This window comes from Bubalus kerabau, chromosome 13 (genome assembly GCF_029407905.1).
Source record: "Bubalus kerabau isolate K-KA32 ecotype Philippines breed swamp buffalo chromosome 13, PCC_UOA_SB_1v2, whole genome shotgun sequence".
NCBI classification, from domain to species: Eukaryota; Metazoa; Chordata; class Mammalia; order Artiodactyla; family Bovidae; genus Bubalus; species Bubalus kerabau.
The window spans coordinates 38,092,808-38,112,061 of NC_073636.1; the positions used below are offsets into that span (position 1 = coordinate 38,092,808).

The 19,254-nt window shown below is 55.0% G+C and overlaps 2 protein-coding genes across 13 annotated transcripts in view; one reads left to right on the forward strand and one right to left on the reverse strand.

Annotated features, from left to right (window-relative positions):
• The first annotated feature begins 1,470 nt into the window (after positions 1–1,470).
• Positions 1,471–6,614, forward strand: LOC129626173 (coiled-coil domain-containing protein 24-like). The gene is made up of 10 exons (XM_055545376.1): positions 1,471–1,625; positions 2,683–2,851; positions 2,918–3,091; positions 3,319–3,494; positions 3,633–3,749; positions 4,437–4,505; positions 5,120–5,192; positions 5,681–5,750; positions 5,870–5,948; positions 6,482–6,614. The coding sequence occupies exons 1-10, from the start codon at positions 1,471–1,473 to the stop codon at positions 6,612–6,614; spliced, it is 1,215 nt and encodes a 404-aa protein (XP_055401351.1).
• Positions 6,571–19,254, reverse strand: part of LOC129625549 (sodium- and chloride-dependent glycine transporter 1-like) — a 34,795-nt gene continuing 22,111 nt past the window's right edge. For 9 of the 12 annotated variants that reach the window (XM_055544045.1, XM_055544043.1, XM_055544040.1 and 6 more), the window contains 10 exons: positions 12,844–12,976; positions 12,511–12,645; positions 12,326–12,429; positions 11,684–11,921; positions 11,460–11,594; positions 11,241–11,340; positions 11,052–11,152; positions 7,953–8,123; positions 7,637–7,827; positions 6,571–7,050 (listed from right to left, as the gene is read on the reverse strand). In XM_055544045.1, coding sequence (XP_055400020.1) covers positions 6,963–7,050; positions 7,637–7,827; positions 7,953–8,123; positions 11,052–11,152; positions 11,241–11,340; positions 11,460–11,594; positions 11,684–11,921; positions 12,326–12,429; positions 12,511–12,645; positions 12,844–12,976 — 1,396 coding nt within the window. In that variant the 3' untranslated portion in view covers positions 6,571–6,962. Of the gene's footprint in view, positions 7,828–7,952; positions 8,124–11,051; positions 11,153–11,240; positions 11,341–11,459; positions 11,595–11,683; positions 11,922–12,325; positions 12,430–12,510; positions 12,646–12,843; positions 12,977–19,254 lie in introns of all 12 variants that reach the window. The other 3 variants (XM_055544048.1, XM_055544044.1, XM_055544049.1) reach the window with 3 other exon arrangements.

Sequence of the window (19,254 nt, forward strand, 5' to 3'; positions counted from 1 at the left end):
AACACAAAGCAATAGCCTGAAGTTAGTGCAGCCTGAAACACCACCGGTGATATTAACAGACAGAACTGAGTATAAGGCACTATTTGTTGTTATTTAGTTGCTAAGTCATGTCTGACTCTGCAATCCCATGGACTGTAGCCCACCAGGCTTCTCAGTCCATGAGATTTCTCAGGCAAGAATACTGGACTGGGTAGCCTTTTCCTTCTCCAAAAGCACTATAAACAGAGCATAAAGAAGCATTATCTTCTTAATTAGAAAAGCAGAAGAGACCACTAATGCACCACATGGACAAAGCACCTGCATCGAACAAGCAGGCTTGCCGGACACCACCACCCCTGCCCAGAGGTGGAGCGTGAGCACCCCTGGCAGGATGCTCTGGAAGACCCAGGTCTCTGAGGAGACTGTAATGAGGCCGCTTCTGCAGATGTTGGAAAGACGGAACTGGCTTCAGCTGTTGCTCAGGGAAGGAAGTGCCACGACCAGGATGAAGTAGCAAACGAGGACCACAGTCTCTCTCTTCCTGCCTTCCCTCTCCCCGACCAGGGGGATGATAGCATATCAGGGATAAGACCACAGCTTCACAGCCCTGGCACCCACTGGAGCATAGACAGGCTGGCTTGGAGCTAAGAGCCTGGGCTTTCTAATAGCATGCCCAGGCCCTGTGATCACCACTCTACAAACCACCAGCACCTGAGATCTTGTTTAGGGTCTGCTCTGGGGGCAATCCCACCTAACTGAAACCTCCATGAATCTCCACCTTGATACCAAGCCTCCTTCACTGGAGGTTTTCTTGTGGATCTCTGGGGTTGCAAGAACAGAAACCAACTCTGATTCATAAAGACACCGAAGCTGCATATCCAAAACAGGCAGTGTAGCACTCAGAACTGAAGGGAAGCCTAAAGAGCCAGCCTGAACCAGCCTGGAAAGGGACAGAGTCTGTAGCGAGCCCCGGGACCAGAAGGCACAGTGGGGACCATGGGAACGACATCAGGACTCCCCAATCACAGGGCGGCTCCTGCATGTTCATCTTGGCTCCAATGGGCTTGGATCTCCTATTCCAACAGTGGGTCTGGTTTGGGACACTTGCCCACCCACAGTGAGAGGAAGGTGGGGTCTTGTGGGTCTGATCAGTAACTTGTGTGAAGGCGCAGCTCCTCAGGACAAGATCAGGGCTGCCCCCACCCAGCAGTGGGGAGGGAGGGGTGTTTGCTGGGCAGATGCCAACCAGCCATCTCAGATTGTTCCTCCCAGAAGCTGACTCTGACACAGGAGTCGAGGTCAAGTCATTTATTTGGAAGGAATCATCTTTATGTAAGGAAGCAGGCAGTGGGACAGAAGAGGAGGAGTCCCATTTGGGCCACGGAGACGGGTGGGTCTCTCCACCCACATCTGCAGCTGACACCCACTGGAGACCATGTACAACAAGCCTCTGGGTGGTCCCAATGGAAGAGCAAGAGAGCTGGGGTGTCCATGCACCTGGACATCACCATTCTAGATGAGGGCCGCTCCCGGAGCCCCAGTACTGACAGCCTGCCCAGTGTGTGGACCAAGCTCACTCCTGGGGCTGCAGGAACCCCGGCAGAGTCACACATGCCTGCTCTGCTGCTTACGCCTGAACCAGACCGGTGAGGGCTGGAGGACCAACCTGGGGGCCAGCTCCTAACTGCGGCTGAAACAACAGTAGTTACTGGTCACCGTGACTCAAATGCTTGAAAAATGGTGGGTCCTGGGAACTGGGAGGCAGTTTCTTTATGGAGGAGGTGGCTCTGGACAGTCTCGGTCCTGGGCTTGAGGCTGAGTCAAAGAGGAGACCAGCCTCCTCCTGCTCCCTGATACAGCAGTTTGGACCAATCATTCCGAGCACTGGCACTTTGGGGTCTCGGTGTTTGGCAAAGCTCCAGCGTTCTCCTGTCATCCATGTTGTTGGGGAACCTGCTTTGGGCCCCTGTGTTTATCTTTTTTATACAAACTTAAGTGCTTGTTTTCAGAGACCTCAGGAGAGGAAAGCCCAGGAAATGAACCCATTCTGCATCTCTCCCGGGGAAAACAGAACCAGGTAGGAAAAGTGCAGAGGAGCAGCCAGGAAAATGAGCGAGTGGGGCGCTGGGGCAGGGGGAGCGGGGTGGGGGGAGGGGGAGCGGGGCGTCGAGGGTCAGAGAGCCCGCCGAGACCCCAAGGAGCTCACCGCAGGCTTCCCTGCACTTCACACTGCAACCCTGGCTTCAAGCAAGGGGGGCTCCGTGAGACGCTGCTCATCTGGTCCCTTGGTCCCCCTGGACCTACCGCCTTCCTCCCCTCCTCCGGTTTCTCCCACACTCCCCCCCTTTACTTGTCTTCCTTGAACAGCCTAGTCTGTTCCTGCCCAAGAAAAGGCATGGAAGTAATAAACCCACCGGACTCATATTTCTCGGTTCTTTCACCTGCCCTGGAGTCTAAAGGTGCCCAGGGATGAAAGGTGCTTGGAGTCTGGGTGATGAGCATGGCTGACACTGCGAAACCACCTACCACGGCTGTGGGTTGGGCTTTGCTAGCCGGCACAGCCCTGGAATGGGCGGGGCCGGGGCCCTCTGGGGGCGGGGCTTGAGTAGAGGGCCCGTTTCCCAGGTGACGGCCGCGCGGAAGAGGCGGGGCTAGGGCCTCCTGGCTCCTGGGGCCGCGACCTGAAACCCTGGCCTCCGACAGTCGGTCAGTAGTAGAGCAGAAGAGAGCGCCAGAGGCCAGCGGCTCTGGACCGAGCAACTCTAGTCGTGGGGACGGGCGACCGAACGGAATGAGGCTTGGGAGAGGCCTGTCCGAGGGACAGGCTGGGGGCGTGGCCTGTGAGACCCGGAAGCTGGCGAGGCGTGAGTGGGTGTGCCCGGCCCTGGGCAAATAGCAGTATATCGGTAACCCGGCGCTCCGAGCTGCGGTCCCGCAGGTCCAAATGAGCGACCGCGCGTCTGGGGGGCAGCGGCGCGGGCGGGCCATACCTAGGGACTCCCAGTCACTGTGGGAACTGGTGGAAGAGCACGTTCCGCTCCCGGAGCGGCCCGAAGTGAAGAGGATTCTAGGGGAGACGACAGTGAATCTGAGCCTGGAGCTACAGGCAGAGGTGGGGCGTAGGAAGGTGGGCCCCACGGCAGACCTGTCCCACGACTTGGATGCTTTTCTCACCTTTTACGGGTCCTTAGCCCTCCCCAGTAACTCTCGAGCTCTTGTCGGATCTCACTGTCCCCCCAACCCTCTCCAATTTAACTGACCGGCCCCTCATTCACCCAGCTTCCCTGCCTCCCTTCACTTCCCTCCGCAGTCGCCGAGGTGCCCCAGCTCTTCTTGCAGGTAGTGATGTTACAATCATTGCTCCAAGAGGCTCGATCTATCCAAGCCTCTGGATCGCGCCCCACCTCTGACCTCTCCTCCCTTCTGGCACCACCGCCCCTCTTAAGAGATCTTGTGTGCCAGGAACTGCAGCAGCTGCTCCAAGGTCTCTGCCAGAAGGCCATCTGTGAGGGCTGGTGGAGCTCCAGACCTGGGTCTGAGCCCTGTCTCCAGAATTCAGATGGGCTAGCCTGGCAACTGACAAGGGGCCAAGGTCGCCTTTCCTGTGGTTCTCCGGAAGGAGCCCCTAAATTGCCTTTATGCATCTTCTGCAGGGACCAGACCCATGCGTGGGTCCAGTATAGCCTCAGCGTCCTGTGCTTTGCCTTGGAGGAGCCCAGGCGTGATTTGCCAGAACAGGAGATGTTCCAGATGAGAGCTGGTGAACCCAGGTATAGTAGTAGGAGAGGCGGGATCTGTCCTTGCTAGGAAAGGGACCCCAGCCAGCTGGTAGGTCCCACCTGCGGGCATAGAGGAGTTCCTGGTCTGGGACTGACACTTCTACAGCCACCTGTGGTAGAGGTCAGCCCATGAGGGCTGCAGAAGCCCAGGAAACACGTGTCAATCCTGAGAGCTTGGTTCCATCTTGGTTTTAAAGTATGAGGAACAGACTTCCAGACAGATACAAAAAGAAGTGTTTTGCAGGAAGAGGAAGAAGTACACGCAGATATGAATGGAAGGAAGGACTTCATCCAGGGGCCAGTTGTCCCTCAGGCTGGGATAGCAGGCTGCGAGGACTGGGTTAGAGAGGGCTAGGGACTGAATGAGATAAATGAGCAGCAGCGTGTTCATCACTGAATGGTAGCAACTTATGTCTCACACATCCTTATAAAGGGGGTGGTGTCACCATTTTGCAGATGAGGATACTAAAGCTCAAAAAGGATGATTGACTTTCCCAGACTCACACATAGGAAAAGGCAGAACCCATGTGCAATCCCAGGCTCCAGATCTCCTCCTTTTAGTACCATCGTGTGTTGCCTTTGTGAGAAAGCACAAAATTATCTAGGAGAAATGGTGATTTTGTCCTGAAGGCCTGGGGTGAAGTAGCATGGGAGAGTGAAGTTGACTTCATCTGCTAGCAACTGTCACTGGGACCTCAGCGTCATCAAGGACCAGCTGAACATGTCCCACACTGACCAGGCGACCAGCTGAACGTGTCCCACACTGACCAGGCTGCTGGACACCTGCAGTGAGGCCCCCAAGTGTGTGCAGTGGGGGTGGAGACAGGGAGGGTGGGACTGCGGATGGACCCTGATGTACTGGGACTACTGGGAGGAGAAGGGAGGGAACACACCTGGCTGGGAGACCCAGGAGAGAGGGGCTGAGAGGTGGAAAGGGCAGGATGCTGATGAGGTTGCTGCCAGGAATCAGTCAAGTACAGATGCCTACACGGGCCTTGGCCTGAGGACTTTTATCCTGGGAGGTGGGGAAGAGATGACACAGAAGAGTTTTTAAAGCAGGGGTGGGGCTGTGATGCGGGAGAGAATGGAGGCAGGAGGACCCGTAAGTCTAGTCCTATCGTGTAGAAGAGAGAATGCTGCTTCTCAGGGTAAGCACTGGGAGGTGGGCAAGGAGAGAGGACACACCCTGCCCAGGAAGAGGCTGGCAGGGCTGCAGGGCTGTGCTGGAACAGCATGAGGGCAGCAGAGGGAGAGGTGGACTGAGATAGGAGGGCCTAGAGGAGGCTCCTGGGGAGGCTGGGGGTGGGGACCTAGTGGAGGGCTCTGCTGAGACCCGGGCCTGCAGCACTGCTTCCGGTGCTGCACTGTCCATGTCCCCGGGCCCTCCTGGAAGAAGAGTGCCTTGCGCTAGAGAGGGAGATTCCCATCTTGCAGGTGAGCTGCAATCCTGGGCCGCCCCGCCCCCAGCCCTTCTGCTGAGTGTAGACGCCTCAGTGTCTTACCCAGGGCATGAGATTCACACACATATGTCTGTGTGTCTGTGCCTGCAGAGGTTGTGTGAACCCTGGGTCCCTTTTTCCTGTGTGCGCACATATGCGTGTGATCCTTAAGTATGTGAACCTGTATTCCAGTTGAGTCCCTAAGTCCGAGCTCAGCACTTTCAGATCAACTGCTGGGTCTGCCTAGGTCTTTTGCCTCCTTCTCTTCCCCAAGTCTGGGTTCAGGCCTGCCACTCCCTTGCCAAGCTCAGCTTTTCAGGGAGAGGCTGGTGTTCCTCTCAGGAGTGCCCCCAGGTTGTTGGGAGGAAGAGACTGCACGGGCTGGTTCCTGTGCCTCGCTGTGGGGATCCTGGCCTGGGCACCCTGCCCAGTCCTGTCCCACCCCTGCCGTAAAGCCAGGCACTGAGCCAGCTCTCCCTGCAGCGCTGCCTGGAAGATGAGTATTCAAGGGCCCCTCGGCCCTCTGAGGCAAGCCTAGAGCCCACCCTGGCAGGTGAGGACCCTAGCAGGCCCCAGAACACCCAGCGCTCCGCTCCCACCCCATCCCACCTTGCTCTTGTAACACAGCCTGGAAGACAGGGCGCTGTGTCTCAGGCAGAACCTCTCCTCCAGAGCTAAAGGGACAGAAGGCAGCCATGCAACAGGAGCTTCGGGCACCTCTGAGGCCTTCCTATGTCTCCCCCAGCCACAGGTAACCCAGAGCAGACAGACAGCTGGATGGGGCAGGCTGAGGGGCAGGCCACGGCCCCCTTGCAGCTACTCCCTCCCATTTAGGCCACAGCCCTTGGAGTCCTTCAGCCAGAGTACTGGACTCCTGCCTTGCCTCCATGGGGCTGCTGGAGTTTGGGCCAGGCTTCTCCAGTGCTTCCTGCCCGCTCCCCGTCTGGAGCGCTGCCCCAAACTTCACAGCCTGGCTACCACCTGCCACTGGGGATGGAAGATTCAGTGCCTCCCTGGGAAAAGGCCAGCTTCTACTCTGATGTCCAGTGCAGCACCCCAGGGCCCAACATGAAGGGCTGTTCAGGAAGGAGGCTTCAGCTTCCATTGGAACTCATCCTGTCTGCTACTGATTTCAGCTGCCAGGGTCCAGCCCACTTCAGATCTAGTCTAGGATGAGCCCTCCCCAGGATTCCACTGCTGTCTGTCTGTCTGGCCCCCACCGTACCTTCTCACCAGGGCCTCAGTGTCCGGTCCTGTCACAGCCTCTGGCCTTTCTCCTCCCAGGCATCCCCCCAAAGGCCTGGCAGGAGGAGGTCTTGTCCCAGCCCTGACTCTTGTCCCCCTGGAGGACCCAGACAAAGCACAGCAGCAGCTCAGAAACAGGAATAGAAATTTCATTAAAACCTATGGACCTTAAAATCCTAATGGTACGCAGATGGTTGGGGGTGGGAGGCGCACTGTTATTGCTACAGAGGATTAGAGGCGGCTTTTCCAGGGCTGTCACTGCAGGGAGGACGGACACACAGACACTGCAGGGCTTGGGGGAAGGAGTTTTGGCTCCAGAGAGTGGTTCGGGCAAACAGGCTCAATTTGGCACGTGAACAAGGGTAGCCCAGTTCGGGAAGACTGGGCTTCAGCCTAGTGGTGGTAGGGCAATGGGGTGTCGTTTAGGGTCCACTTCCCCGGGGCTCTGGGCTCAAACCTCCTGCTGAGCATCACCCCATCCCTAACCCCCAGAAACGAATTCTTTGGGCAGGTTGTTGGGTCATGGGCCTCTGCCGGGCAGGCCCTGACAGCCAGTGCTGGAAGGAGGTGCAGGGACCTCAGAGCTGCCGAGTGACATGCAGGCGTTCCTGGAAGACAGATTGGGCCCGAGGCCAAGGCAAGGGGGTAGCAACCATAGATAAGACAAAAGGGCCAGGCCACACAGCCTGACCAGTAACTGCACAGCCCCCGCCTCCACCTCCCTGCCTCCAGGTAGGAAGATCTGAATTAGCCTGGGGTAGGAAGATCTGAATTAGCAGAGGCTGGGGTCCACCCCAAGGGCGGGAACACTGGTCAGGAGGCCGAAGATTTCACGGACAGGGACAGGTAGAGGACCCACCCAGAACCTCAGCTCAGGGCAAAGTGTGGGGGCATCAGAGGCCATGGGAAGCCCAGCAGGTGTCTGGGGACCTGACCTGAGACCCCTCCAAAGTGCTACTGGGCCCCCCAGCAACCCCTACATCACCCAAACCCTCTAGCTGCCATCTTGGCATCTAAAGGACCTGTAAACACTAGGGAAATGAGCAGAAATGACCGTGCTAGCAGTGGTGGCCAAGGTGACAGGTGCCACCCCTGGGGGGCATGGTGGGGGCAGGCAGTGACACCTCTCCACTGTCTCCCGAGTCTCTGTTGGGAGCACAGGGTGGGGGTGGGGCACTCCCCCCAGGAGCTCACATCTGGGAGTCCTGCAGACGGCTGGAGTCATTACTGCCCACCATGGGAATCTGGGCCTTGTCCGGGTGCAGCGGCTGGACATCAAGCCCATCTTCAGGGGAGGGTGGAATGGTGGGGGCGTAGCGCCCTGTTCGGTGCTTCAGGAGGGCGGGACCCCAGTCTCTGGTTGGCTTTGTTGAGTTTTTCAAACGCTGCAGGAGAGGTAGGCATGGGGGAGGGACGGGCGGGCAGAGTGCATCAGAAGGGAGCCCTGGAGCGCCATCCATCCATCCACCCTCTTCTGATTCACCTGGCTGCCCCTGCCCCCACCCCTCACCTGGAGGAAGGTGTCCCCATCTGTTCTCTGGAAGTGGAACAGGGCGTAGAATGGAATGCAAATAACAGAGGACAGAGCCATAAGGAAGCCAATGGCCTCGGCCCAGCTTGGATAACGGTACTGGTTGTAGGTGATTGGCTGGTACTGGATCACCAGGAAGATGAGAATCAACTGCAAAGAGTGGGGGTTGGGAGTGGGCATGAGTCCTGCCCAGCCCTACCCAGGCCTTAGGCCTCCTATCAGCACTGCTCCCCTCCCTCTCCAGTTTCCCAGACTAGAAAGAGGCATTTCAGGGAGGGCAGGGGTGACATCAACATTTGCTTAGCGGGAGAAGCTGATGGCACCAGGGGTCCAGGGTATGATGGGCAGGTGGACACTGTGGAAGGGGAGGGGTCTGGCTTCTGAATAATCCTGAAGCAGGCAAGAAACTGTTCAGCTGCCGTGGCCCTTGGAAGTCAGTTCTACTCAAAGACTTGCAGCGGCCACCCACTGCCTGCTGAAGTAAGGACTAATCTGTGGCTTTTAAGGCTTCAATGGCATTTTCCATCTACTAAGGATTTTTTGAACTGTGGTGTTGGAGAAGACTCTTAAGAGTCCCTTGGACTGCAAGGAGATCCAACCAGTCCATCCTAAAGGAGATCAGTCCTGGGTGTTTATCAGAAGGGCTGATATTGAAGCTGAAACTCCAGTACTTTGGCCACTTGATGCGAAGAGCTGACTTATTTGAAAAGACCCTTATGCTGGGAAAGATTGAGGGCAGGAGGAGAAGGGGATGATAGAGGATGAGATGGTAGGATGGCATTTCCAACCCAATGGACATGAGTTTGGGTAAACTCCGGGAGTTAGTGATGGACAGGGAGGCCTGGCGTGCTGCAGTTCATGGGGTCACAAAGAATCAGACATGACTGAGCCACTGAACTGAATTGAAGCATTTTTTTAATGTTTCCTCCAGACCTGGGAGCTCCTGGATTGCATCAGCTCTAGGTCTCCAGTGCCCAGCACAGCGCCCGGCACAATCTCATGTGCTGATCTGAACTGACTTATGCAGGGAGGTGGGAGCAATGGGGAAAAAAGGAAAGGGAGAAGTCCTGCCAGTCTATGGCTGCAGAGAAGCAGTGGACAGCCAGGGGAGGCTCCGAAGCCTAGAAACCGTGTCAGGCAGGGGCTGCTCTCAGGAACCGCTTTGGAAAGAGCTGAGGGACACCAGAAATAAAGCCTAGGGTTGCAGCAACAAAAATACTACAGGAAGCAGAAAGATGGGCAGGTGTTTCATGGGCCACTTGGAGGGCCTGGAACAATGGGTGCTGCTTGGCAGGAGGCCTCAGCATACACCTCCAAAGCCTTCAGCCACATCCTGGAGCTCAGGCCCCTCCAGCCTTTTTAGTGACTAAATTCTAGAAGTCAAGACCTGCATCCGGGGGATGCTGCACTTAAAGGAGCTTATAACAAGTTTCCTGAATGGAACTAGAGCCTGATCTAATGTGTGGACAAATTCTTGATTTGAACTGATAGAAGGATGAATTTATTAAAAAAAAAAAATCTTTTCAGCACTATGAAGAAGTAAAGCCTCCAAAAGAAAGCTAACAGCCCAGAAGCACACGGTCCACAGAGCCTGGCCTCCTCACCCGAGGGGATTCCAGCCTGGCTTTCTGAGCACAGAGAGGATGCTGTGGGCTTTGCCTCAGTTTCCTGGAGACACCGGACCCAGGCTGCCTCCTTCCTCCTGCCCTGCCTGGGTGGTGCCCTGGGTCTCCCCACACGGCAGCAGCTTCCTGGGAGCCCTGGAGGATGAGCTCCCCCAGAGCAGGTCCTGGGCCAAAGCCATAACCCCCGAGGGCACAGCGTTTGGCTGTGGTGTCTGCCCTCCCCTCCCTCCCACCACTTACAGGACACTTCCTCTCCTCCTGTTTCAAAGCTGAGCCAGTGGCCAGAGCTGGTGCCTGTGCCAGGCTTGGGAAGATCCCACATTCCAAGTGATGGAGGCCTCAGCCCTCAGGGGCCTTTTTTATTTTTTTTTCCAGAAACATGAGCCAATGTGGAAATCCGGTGCTGACCTCTCTGGGGCACAGAGGAACTGGCACGACTGGGGGGCACGACTCCAGACACTGCCCTGATCATCGGGCTGACCCCTCTATCACTCAGAGACAGCCCTGTCTCTTCTCTGTGGAGGGGCCATTACACTAGCAAATCCCTCCCCCCACCCCCGACTTCTCACCCTGATCATAAAGGAACAAAATCAGAAGGTTTTTAGTCCACAGACCACTCCTCCTCCTAAACTTGTTTCTAGTGCAGCATGGGCCACACACGCTCCAGATCAGACCACCTGCTTTACATGAGGGCTCTGACCCTTAGAAGCTATATAACCTTGGATCAATTACTTAACATCCCAGGGCCTCAGTTTCCTCATCTGTAAAGTGGGGATAATAATGAAACCATGGAGAGTTGTATCACGAGACTTAGTATATTGTTCCTGGTCATGGTGGGCTTTCCCTCCACCACTTCCACTCCCTGCTGGGGGTCTATCTTACAGGTGTTGAATACTGGTGAAAACCCAGAACTCCCTCTCCCAAGCCAGCCTATTCCAAGGTGGCTTAGGAGGGTGTCCTGGATCCTGAGCTGATACCTGACTTGCACAGCCTGCTTCTGGAACATGCATTCACACCACATACCCTGAGCACTCCAAGCACCTCGGCTATGAGGGACTAGAGACACGAGCTCAGTGAAGCTGTCAGAGGCCAATGCCAAGGTCAGTTATGATTTCCAAGGCTCCTCTGGGGGCAGATTTATACCAGGGAGGGAGGGCCGGCTCTCAGCTGCTGCCAGCCTATTTTCCCCTTCTGAAGCTGGGCACTGTCTTCCATCAAATACAGGGCCCTGTGCTCCATTCCTAACCCAAGGCCAGGGCTTGGGTGGTTCTGAGTCTCCACACCTGTCTGACCCTGTACAGCTTCACTCAGACTTCCAGTGACCTGAGCTGTGGGTGTGGAGCCCCAGGGGGAGCTCTGGCCTAATGGATGGGCTCGTGCTCTTCCTTGGCTGGTTCCCAAGAGAAGGATGCTCACCATGGGGCAGCAGGGGAGGGACCAGCAAGGAACTTACAAAGATGATAGTTGGTGAGATGAAGCGCCAGCAGATCTGGAAGAAGCAGGGCGGTGGGAACCCCAGCATCATCTGGATGTCCTCGGAGTAGTTCTGGTGCCCTGGACAGAGGGAGGTCAGCAGCCCACAGAACAGCGTGAGCAGGCCAGGGGCTGGGACTCAGGAGGCCGTGGAAGCTTGGGCACTTACCGTAAATGTACATAATGGACACACACATGATACAGGAGATGATGACCAAGGAGTAGCTGGCCGCATAGTTGTCCATCAGCAGCAGCCAGTAGATGCCTGCCTACGGGCCAGTGGGCAGCTGAGTTGGGGGTGGCTGAGGCTATGGGCCCCTTCTCTCTGCTATCTTCCCCCCACCCCATACCCTGGCAACTTCGGCCCAGCCTTTGCCTTGGTTCTTACCTGGCTGGTGAGGGGGATACCCAGAAGGAAGCCAGCCACAGCCACGCCCAAGGTCACATAAATCTTTTGCTGTAGGATCCACTTGTTCCCTACCTCATCCACAATGGCTGTGACCAGCGTCTCTAGGAGGCAAAACTGCAGGACACGGCCATCAGAGCAAGGACCTACTCTTGGCCCTGCCTCCTCCCACCCTAAGCCTCAGGCCCGAGTCCCATGCCTCGTACCTGAGTGCCCAGCCCCATCAAGATGAGCATGAAGAAGAAGAGCAGGGACCAGAGTGGGGCGATGGGCAGCAGTGTGAGGGCCTCTGGGTATGCCACGAAGGCCAGGCCTGGGCCGTGGTCTGCCACTTGGGACACGTCCTCACCCAGGTGATTCGCCATGAAGCCCAGGATGAAGAAGATGACGAAGCCAGCATAGACGCTGGTGACACAGTTAGTGATGCTGATGACCACACTGTCTCTAATGGGGAGGGAAACACGTGGTCAGGACATGCAGCTTAGTTCCTCCTGCCCAATTTGGGCCAGCAGACTTGGAGACAGGGAAAGTTCTAGGAACAAAAGTACCCCCAATCTCCTCTCTGGTCTGTTCTGGGCCTCTATAAGTGGGCGTGAGGCTCTTGAGTCCTTACAGACCCCTGGGGCATCACTATCATCACCCCTTCTCTCTTCTGCCTAAGTGTTCTCTGTTCTGCAGTGACTGGAACCAGACCCGGCATTGCCAGCATCTCCAGGCTGTGAATGGAAGGAAGGGTGCTGGCAGGCCAGAAGGCTGCTCTGGATCTGATGGGTCTGGGGGAAGCAGAGTCAGGCTGCAGAGAGGGCAGGAACAGGGGGCAGCCCCAGCGCTGGCGGAGAGACTCTCACCGGTAACAGTTGTTATGGAACCTGTTATAGGAAGCCATGGTGATGAGACCGCCCCACGCGCAGCCCAGCGAGTAGAAGATCTGGGAGGCGGCATCCCCCCATACCTGCAGGAGGAGCTGTAGTCAGAGGCTGGCGCCTCTCTGCCCCTCCCCGTCCCTCCAGGTCACCTTCCACCCACAGCCCACCTTGGCCTCCAGGATCTTGTCCCACTGTGGAGTCAGGTAGTACTTGAAGCCCGTGGAGGCTCCTTCCAGGGTCACACCACGGAAGAACAGGATGGTCAGCACCACGTAGGGGAATGTGGCCGTAAAGTACACCACCTGGGGGTGAGAGGGGCCCCACTGGACTCCTCTGGGCTCGTCCCACTCCACCCCTCAACCTGCCCCCTCAACCACCACGGGTCCTCTGGTCCCTCCTACATGCTTTCATCACACCCCCACCCCGCCTCCACACACAAAACCAGGCAGGGAGGCAGGATATTTCTGGGTGGGCACAGATCCTGGAGGGAGGGGACTTACTTTCCCTGAAGACCTGATCCCTTGTATGAGGCAGAGAAAGACGACCACCCAGGAGACAAGGAGGCAGCTGAGGAGGTGCACCTGCACCTCCCCGAAGTTTCCAACGTCATCCGACAGGTTCAGCACGCAGAAACTAGAAGGGGATACTCTGGCACTGAGGGCCAGCCGCACCATCCAGCAACACATTCCCAAGGCCCAGGGCCCAGCCTGGCAGCTCCCTCCTTTCTCACGGAGGCCCAGCAGCCGGCTTGTCTGAGGTGGGAGCCTTGGTGAGGCCCCAGCCCCAGCCTGCCCAGGCCTCTCTGCCTGTTGCCTCTCCCAGGATCCTTGAGGGCGCCTGCAGGCCACACGCCAGGCCTGGGCTACCTTCCTCAACCCCTAGGGTGTGGAGGTCTCCCTGTCCCTGCTCAGACCCGGCCCAGGCCTTTCCTTGAGGAAGCCCCTCTCCTCCAGACTGGACGTTCCCTATCTGGTGTCACCTCCTCCAGGAAGCCTTCTGTGATCTTTTCACAAACACTAGTCCTCCAACTCTGATGAACAGAGGGAGGCAGTGGAGTACTGAGAAAAGACAGAAGATTCCCAGCTGGCGCTAGTGATAAAGAACCCACCTGTCAATGCAGGAGACGTAAGAGATATGGGTTTGATCTCTGGGTTGGGAAGATCCCCTAGTGGAGGAAATGGCAACCCATTTCACTGTTCTTGCCTGGGGAATCCCATGGACAGAGGAGCATGCAGGGATATAGTCCATGGGGTCACAAAGAGTTGGACATGACTAAAGTGACTTAGCACACACTCTGGAGCACACAAGCCCAGACTTGAACCTGAATTCCTCTCCTGAGTATGCATGACTCTCTCTGGAGCCCTATGCCATGCCAGCTGTGTTTCTTCAATCTACTGGATGTTGATGTGCCAAGCCCTTGCTGGGCATATTGACCTAAATCAGGTATTGTGGGCACTGCCAGTAGCGTCTTAACCCCATGGGGAGGAACACACTGGAAGTATTCCTGGAAGAGGGGAAGCTTGAGCCAAAGTTTGAAGGATGGAGAAAAAGTGGGTGAAGAGAAATGAAAGCATATGCCAGGCTGAGGGCACAGGTCAGGGTCAGGTCATGATGCAGCAGGACAGGAACTGCCTGGGCATGTCAGTAAGTCAGGGTCAGGAACTGCCTGGGCATGTCAGTAACTCAGGAAGGCTGGAGGAGAAGGGGAGGGGAACAGAGAAGGATAAAGATAGGAAGGAACAAGATCAAGAGAAGTTGTGAAGTCAAGATGCAGAACTTTGAATTTTATTCTGAGATCAAAGAGAAGCTTCTGGAGGGTTTTTAGAAGAGGTCTCTCAAGGCCTCTCCTTGGCTCAAAACCTTGTAGCAGCTCCCATCTCTGGCCATGGAAAAACCAAAGTCCATAAAGTGGCCTAAAGCCCTTCATGATCCACTATCTCCCAACTGCCGTCTCTCAAATCTCCTCTCCTCCTGCTCCTTCCCCCCTTACTCACTTCTCCAGCTACATCGGGTTCCTTGCTGTTCCTTAAATGTGCCGGGCCCACTCCCACCTCAGGGCCTTTACACATGCTCTTCCCTGTCTGGTGTACTCTTTCCCCAGACCCATGTCCACATGGGTGTGAGATCTGTGCAGGCACACAGGGCCCCGTGCTTAGAAGGGCCTTGTGCTTGGTTTAATGTCCTGCCATTGCCATCTTGAAATTCTGAACACATTTGAACAAGAGGCCCCATCTTTTCATTTTGCCCTGGGCCCCACAAATTACGCAGCTGGGCTTGTCGACATGGTTGCCTCCCTCCTTGCTTCCTTCAAATCTTTACTTGGGTGTCCTCTTTGCAAAGGGGCCTATTCTGGATACCGGGATTAAAACTGCAACCCCAGCCCCAGCCTGGCACACCTTACCCCGTTCTTGGCTGTATTTTCCTCCAGTGTATGTCTCTTTCTATCGCACTGTACATTTTACTATTCAGTTTATCTGCCTTCTATGAAGGCAGGGTTTTGTCTGTTTTGTTCATTCGCATATCCCTCCAGTGGTTTGCAAAGTGCCTAGCACAGAGCCATGCCCAATAAGCATTTGCTGAATGGATGAATGAATTAACATCATGGAAAATTGACTGGGAAGTATAAAGGGGAGTATCTGGAGGGGGACTGGCTTGGCTGTTGGAGTTGTCCAGGCTAAAACTGGTGAGCAAGAGACAAACTATTGAGCCTCAGTTTCCTTATCTTTAACATGGGCATCATAACTTCAACCTAGGATAATCTGTAGATAAATTTAGAAAAATGCGGGCTCCTTTCTTTCCCCTCTTTCAGTGAAGACTTCTCAGCATAGCTCATAGGCTGTCCTCTAATCTTAGCTCTTTTTACTTTTTTTTTCCAACTCAGTTCTCAAACCTCATGAAAACATGTTTAATACCTTGTGATGGGTGGTCACCCTGGTCCCTCATGGGACAATGTTTCCAGGTCCAGGATTTGTTTGTTTGCTCAGCCCACCGGACTGTCAGACTTGCAAGCACTTGCAAGGCCTCCTCTGCCTCCAATATTCTCCTAGGCTGCCCTTCATATTGTGAACTGCAGAGGGCGCTGACCAACACATCCCTCTTCTGCCAAACTCCTGCCTCTGTGTTGGTTCGCTTGACCGCCATCAGGGTCAGAAACTTTCCAGGCTCTCAGTCCATGGGGGAACCAAAGATAAAGGGATGAATAAGATCCACCCCCTCCTCCCAGGAGTGGCTCCTGGACCCTTGCGGCTGGCTGTGCTTTCCAGTCTTTTTCCCTTTGGGACATGCAGAAAAAAATAGTTTGGGCCCATGGGGCAAATAGACAAGGTCACCCAAAGCTGAAGGCATTAGGGCTGGAGATTCTGGGCTGCCCAAGCCCGACCGGACTGGCATACTATTTGGGGCACGTCATGATGGGAGGCTCTGCCTTCCAGAATAGCCACCGGGTCAAGCACCAGCATTCAAAGTAAAGAACCCATTCCTTGCTCAAAAGACTCTCTAAAAGCTTTGTCTAGTTACATATGTTACACTGGTAGTACTTTGTATTATTTTCTTATTGCAAGAGTTCAGCATACAACACAAGGGTTTAAAGAGTTTGGAAAGCTAATCTTCTGAACTCTTTCTTTTTATGGCACCATATTTAACGTTTGGTTTTGGTTTTGGACCATGTGCTTTTGAGACCAAACAACTAACTGAAAAACTTTTGGAACCACACATATTTACAAGTTGGCTTTCACATAATATCTCTTGACTTATTCTGCATAATTTTTTAATTTCCCCAACCAGATGGTAAATGCCTTGAGAACAGGACACTCATCTGTTTCACTGCATCTCTAGCAGTGGCTATCACTGTGCTTACTGAGCACCCGTCACTGTTCTTAGTGATTTCTGCTACATCTTTATAATAACAAGAATGATGTTGTATCCACTCCCACTTAATGGATGAACAGTTGAGACTTAAAGAGGTTTGGTGATCTCACAAGGCCAAGCTGGTATGTAGCACAGCCAGGATTTGAGTGAGGTCTGTGTGGCTCCGGAGCTGGCATGAAGACACTGAGAGAGGGGTGCTGGGATCCAAGTCCCATTGAGTGTCAGGTGTCTTCTGGGGAGATGAGGGCATGGTCCTGAGCTTAGGGCCTGCCTGGCAGGCATCAGATCAGCTCTCAGAGGACCGTAAGGTAATGCTGTAAAGACGTGGTGAAGGCAGGGAAGGCTGGAGGCCAAAGGGTGGGCGAAAGGCAGACATGGGCTCAGAAATCTGCCCTGGGAGCTCTTCTTCCTTTAGAGGAGTCCATCTTTCTCTTGATTTGCTTTGTTCACTTGTAAAATGGGAATATTTTATAAAACCGGCACACACTATCTAATAGGGTTGCTGTGGGGCTCAAATGAGATTGTGCAGCTTTCCAAAGGGTCGCTGGGGACTGTGGGCCCAGAATGCCTGCAGAGTATCATCAGCCTAATTCACATTAGGCCCCAGGCACAGCGGGGCATGCATATCCTGACACATGCATATCCTGATACATGTATATCCTGACACAGCATTGCGGCCTAGTTCCTTAACATCAGGGAATCAGTCTCTGAATCTGAAAATGGGGGTGATATCATATAATATGCCTAGCACATAGTTCCCTGGTGGCTCAGGGGTAAAGAACCCACCTGCCAATGCAGGAGACGGGTTTGATCTCTGGGTTGGGAGGATCCCCTGGAGAAGGAAATGGCAACCCACCCTAGTGTTCTTGCCTAGAGAATCCCATGGACAGACGAGCCTGGAGAGCTACAGCCCATGGAGTTGCAAAAGAGTTGGACACGACTGAGCAGCTAAACAACAAGAAGCACATAGTAGGTGCCCAGAAATGGGGGTGCTTGCTCACCTCATCTCGCTGAACCAGGTTGAGCAGCCCTCTCAAAGGTCAGTTCCCTAGGCTCTCCAGGAGGGGGCAGCAGAGAGCCATCCTGAAGGGAAGGAGTCCTACCTGGGACTGCGGCTCCTTAGGGAGGCCTGGCTCCAGCCCCGGACAAGCAGTGGAGTTCAGCGGGCCATCCTGTGGACCTCCTGACCCGTGGCTAGTTTTCTTGGAGGGAAATTCCCCTCTAATTGCACTGGATAAAATCTCCTGAGCTTTGCCAAGCAGTAGCCCCACCCTGGAAGACAGCCCCTGGGGTGATAATTTCTGGAGCCTCTCCGGGTTTTATGCTTCTGGAACCTTCCAGAAGGTTCTCTCTAGATCAAGTTGTCCAGTCCACACCATGCCCCAAATGTAGCAGAATAACTAAGTGGGTGGAGTCTCTTAGTCCCCGCTCTGTCCCTGCTCTGAGTACAGTCCTCAGTGCCTACTTGGTGCTCAGGAAATGACCCATCCAATGACTGAATGACTGAATCTGCCCAGAGGTATTTTTGCCCAAACCTCACTGGAAGGCAACGGCTCTATGGTCTCCACCATGAGTCTTGAGGACGGTGACCATATCTTAACCATCTTTGAACATCTATAGCGCAGCACATGGCCTTCCCAGGTGGCTCAGTGGTAAAGAATCTGCCTGCCAATGCAGGAGGTGCAGGAAACACTGGTTCAATCCCTGGGTCAGGGAGATGCCCTGGAGTAGGAAATGGCAACCCATGCCAGTATTCTTGCCTGGAAAATTCCATGGACAGAGGCACCTGGCAGGCTACAGTCCATGGGGTTGCCAAGAGTCAGACACGACTGAGCATGTATGCAGCAGCAGCAGCCCAGGGACACTGGGCCCTGAGGCTCTGAGTGCTGGCCCTTGGTTTAGAGGACGTGGACGTGCTAGGACTTCAAGTGTCCCTGGGACCTCCGCTGCTCAGCCCTGACTCTCCATCACAGCGTGGAGAAGGCCTTGAAGCCTCTGACCGGCAGTGGAAGCCCTGTGTCTTTTCATGTCCTGGCCTCCTCTGTCCCAATACTCTGTCCTACCTGCTCCCAACCCCAGCTCCAGTCTGCCACCTCCTGGCTGCAGCTCATCTGCCCATGTCTCCCAATCCTTCTATACTTCCTCTCTCCCTCCTCTGAGAAGTCTTGGGTTTTTTTATGATTTGTTTTTTGACCGTGTCATGCTTGGCATGTGGGATCTTAGTTCCCTGAGGAGGGATTGAACCTGTGCCCCCTGCAGTGGAGGCACTGGAAGCTCAGGAGTCTTAGACACTGGACCTTGAGGGAAGTCCATGGGAAGTGTTCTCAATCACCTGCTCTTGCCCTCACCACATCCCTGCATATACCTGCACTGAGGCCCCTGCCCCAAATAGCTTTAACTACCCATCTCCCTTCTGGACTGTGACCTCCTCGTGGCATGGTCTCAGGGCCATTCATACCCCATGGGCACACAGGGCCCAGCAGAGTGGACACCATAAATGTTTGTGGAATGAATGAACGAGGCCTGCCCACCAGCCCACAAAGCCCTCTTCCCATGAGCTCCTCAACAGGACGTGGGGAATTTCCTCCAGGATGTCCTGCTGGGCCCTCACACCCACCCAGCTGGGACAAGATGTTCCAAACACCCCCAGCAACAGCTTCCCTTCAAGCCAGCCCCGGGACTCCGTTCTCTGTCAGCACAGAGCTCAGGGGTGCCAGGCTGCCCTTCCCAAACACAGCCTGATAATGACAGCTCTGGGCTCAGGAAACTTCCACAGCTCTTCTTTGGTTCTGCAGGGTTAGGTCTACGCTTCTTTCTTGTAAGCCCTCCAAGAGGTCACTTACTCCCTGTAGGCTACCACATGGCTGGTGAGTTTCCCACACACCTGTTACCCCTCGTCACAACGGTTTCCCTCAGGCTCATCTGCAACTAAGGGCCTCTGCCTGTGCTCTTCTGCTTACCAGGAAGCCACCCCTCTTTGCCGCGACCCTCCTTGTTTGACCCGACTGCTGGAGTCTTGATGCTGCTGTGTAAGGACGCTCACA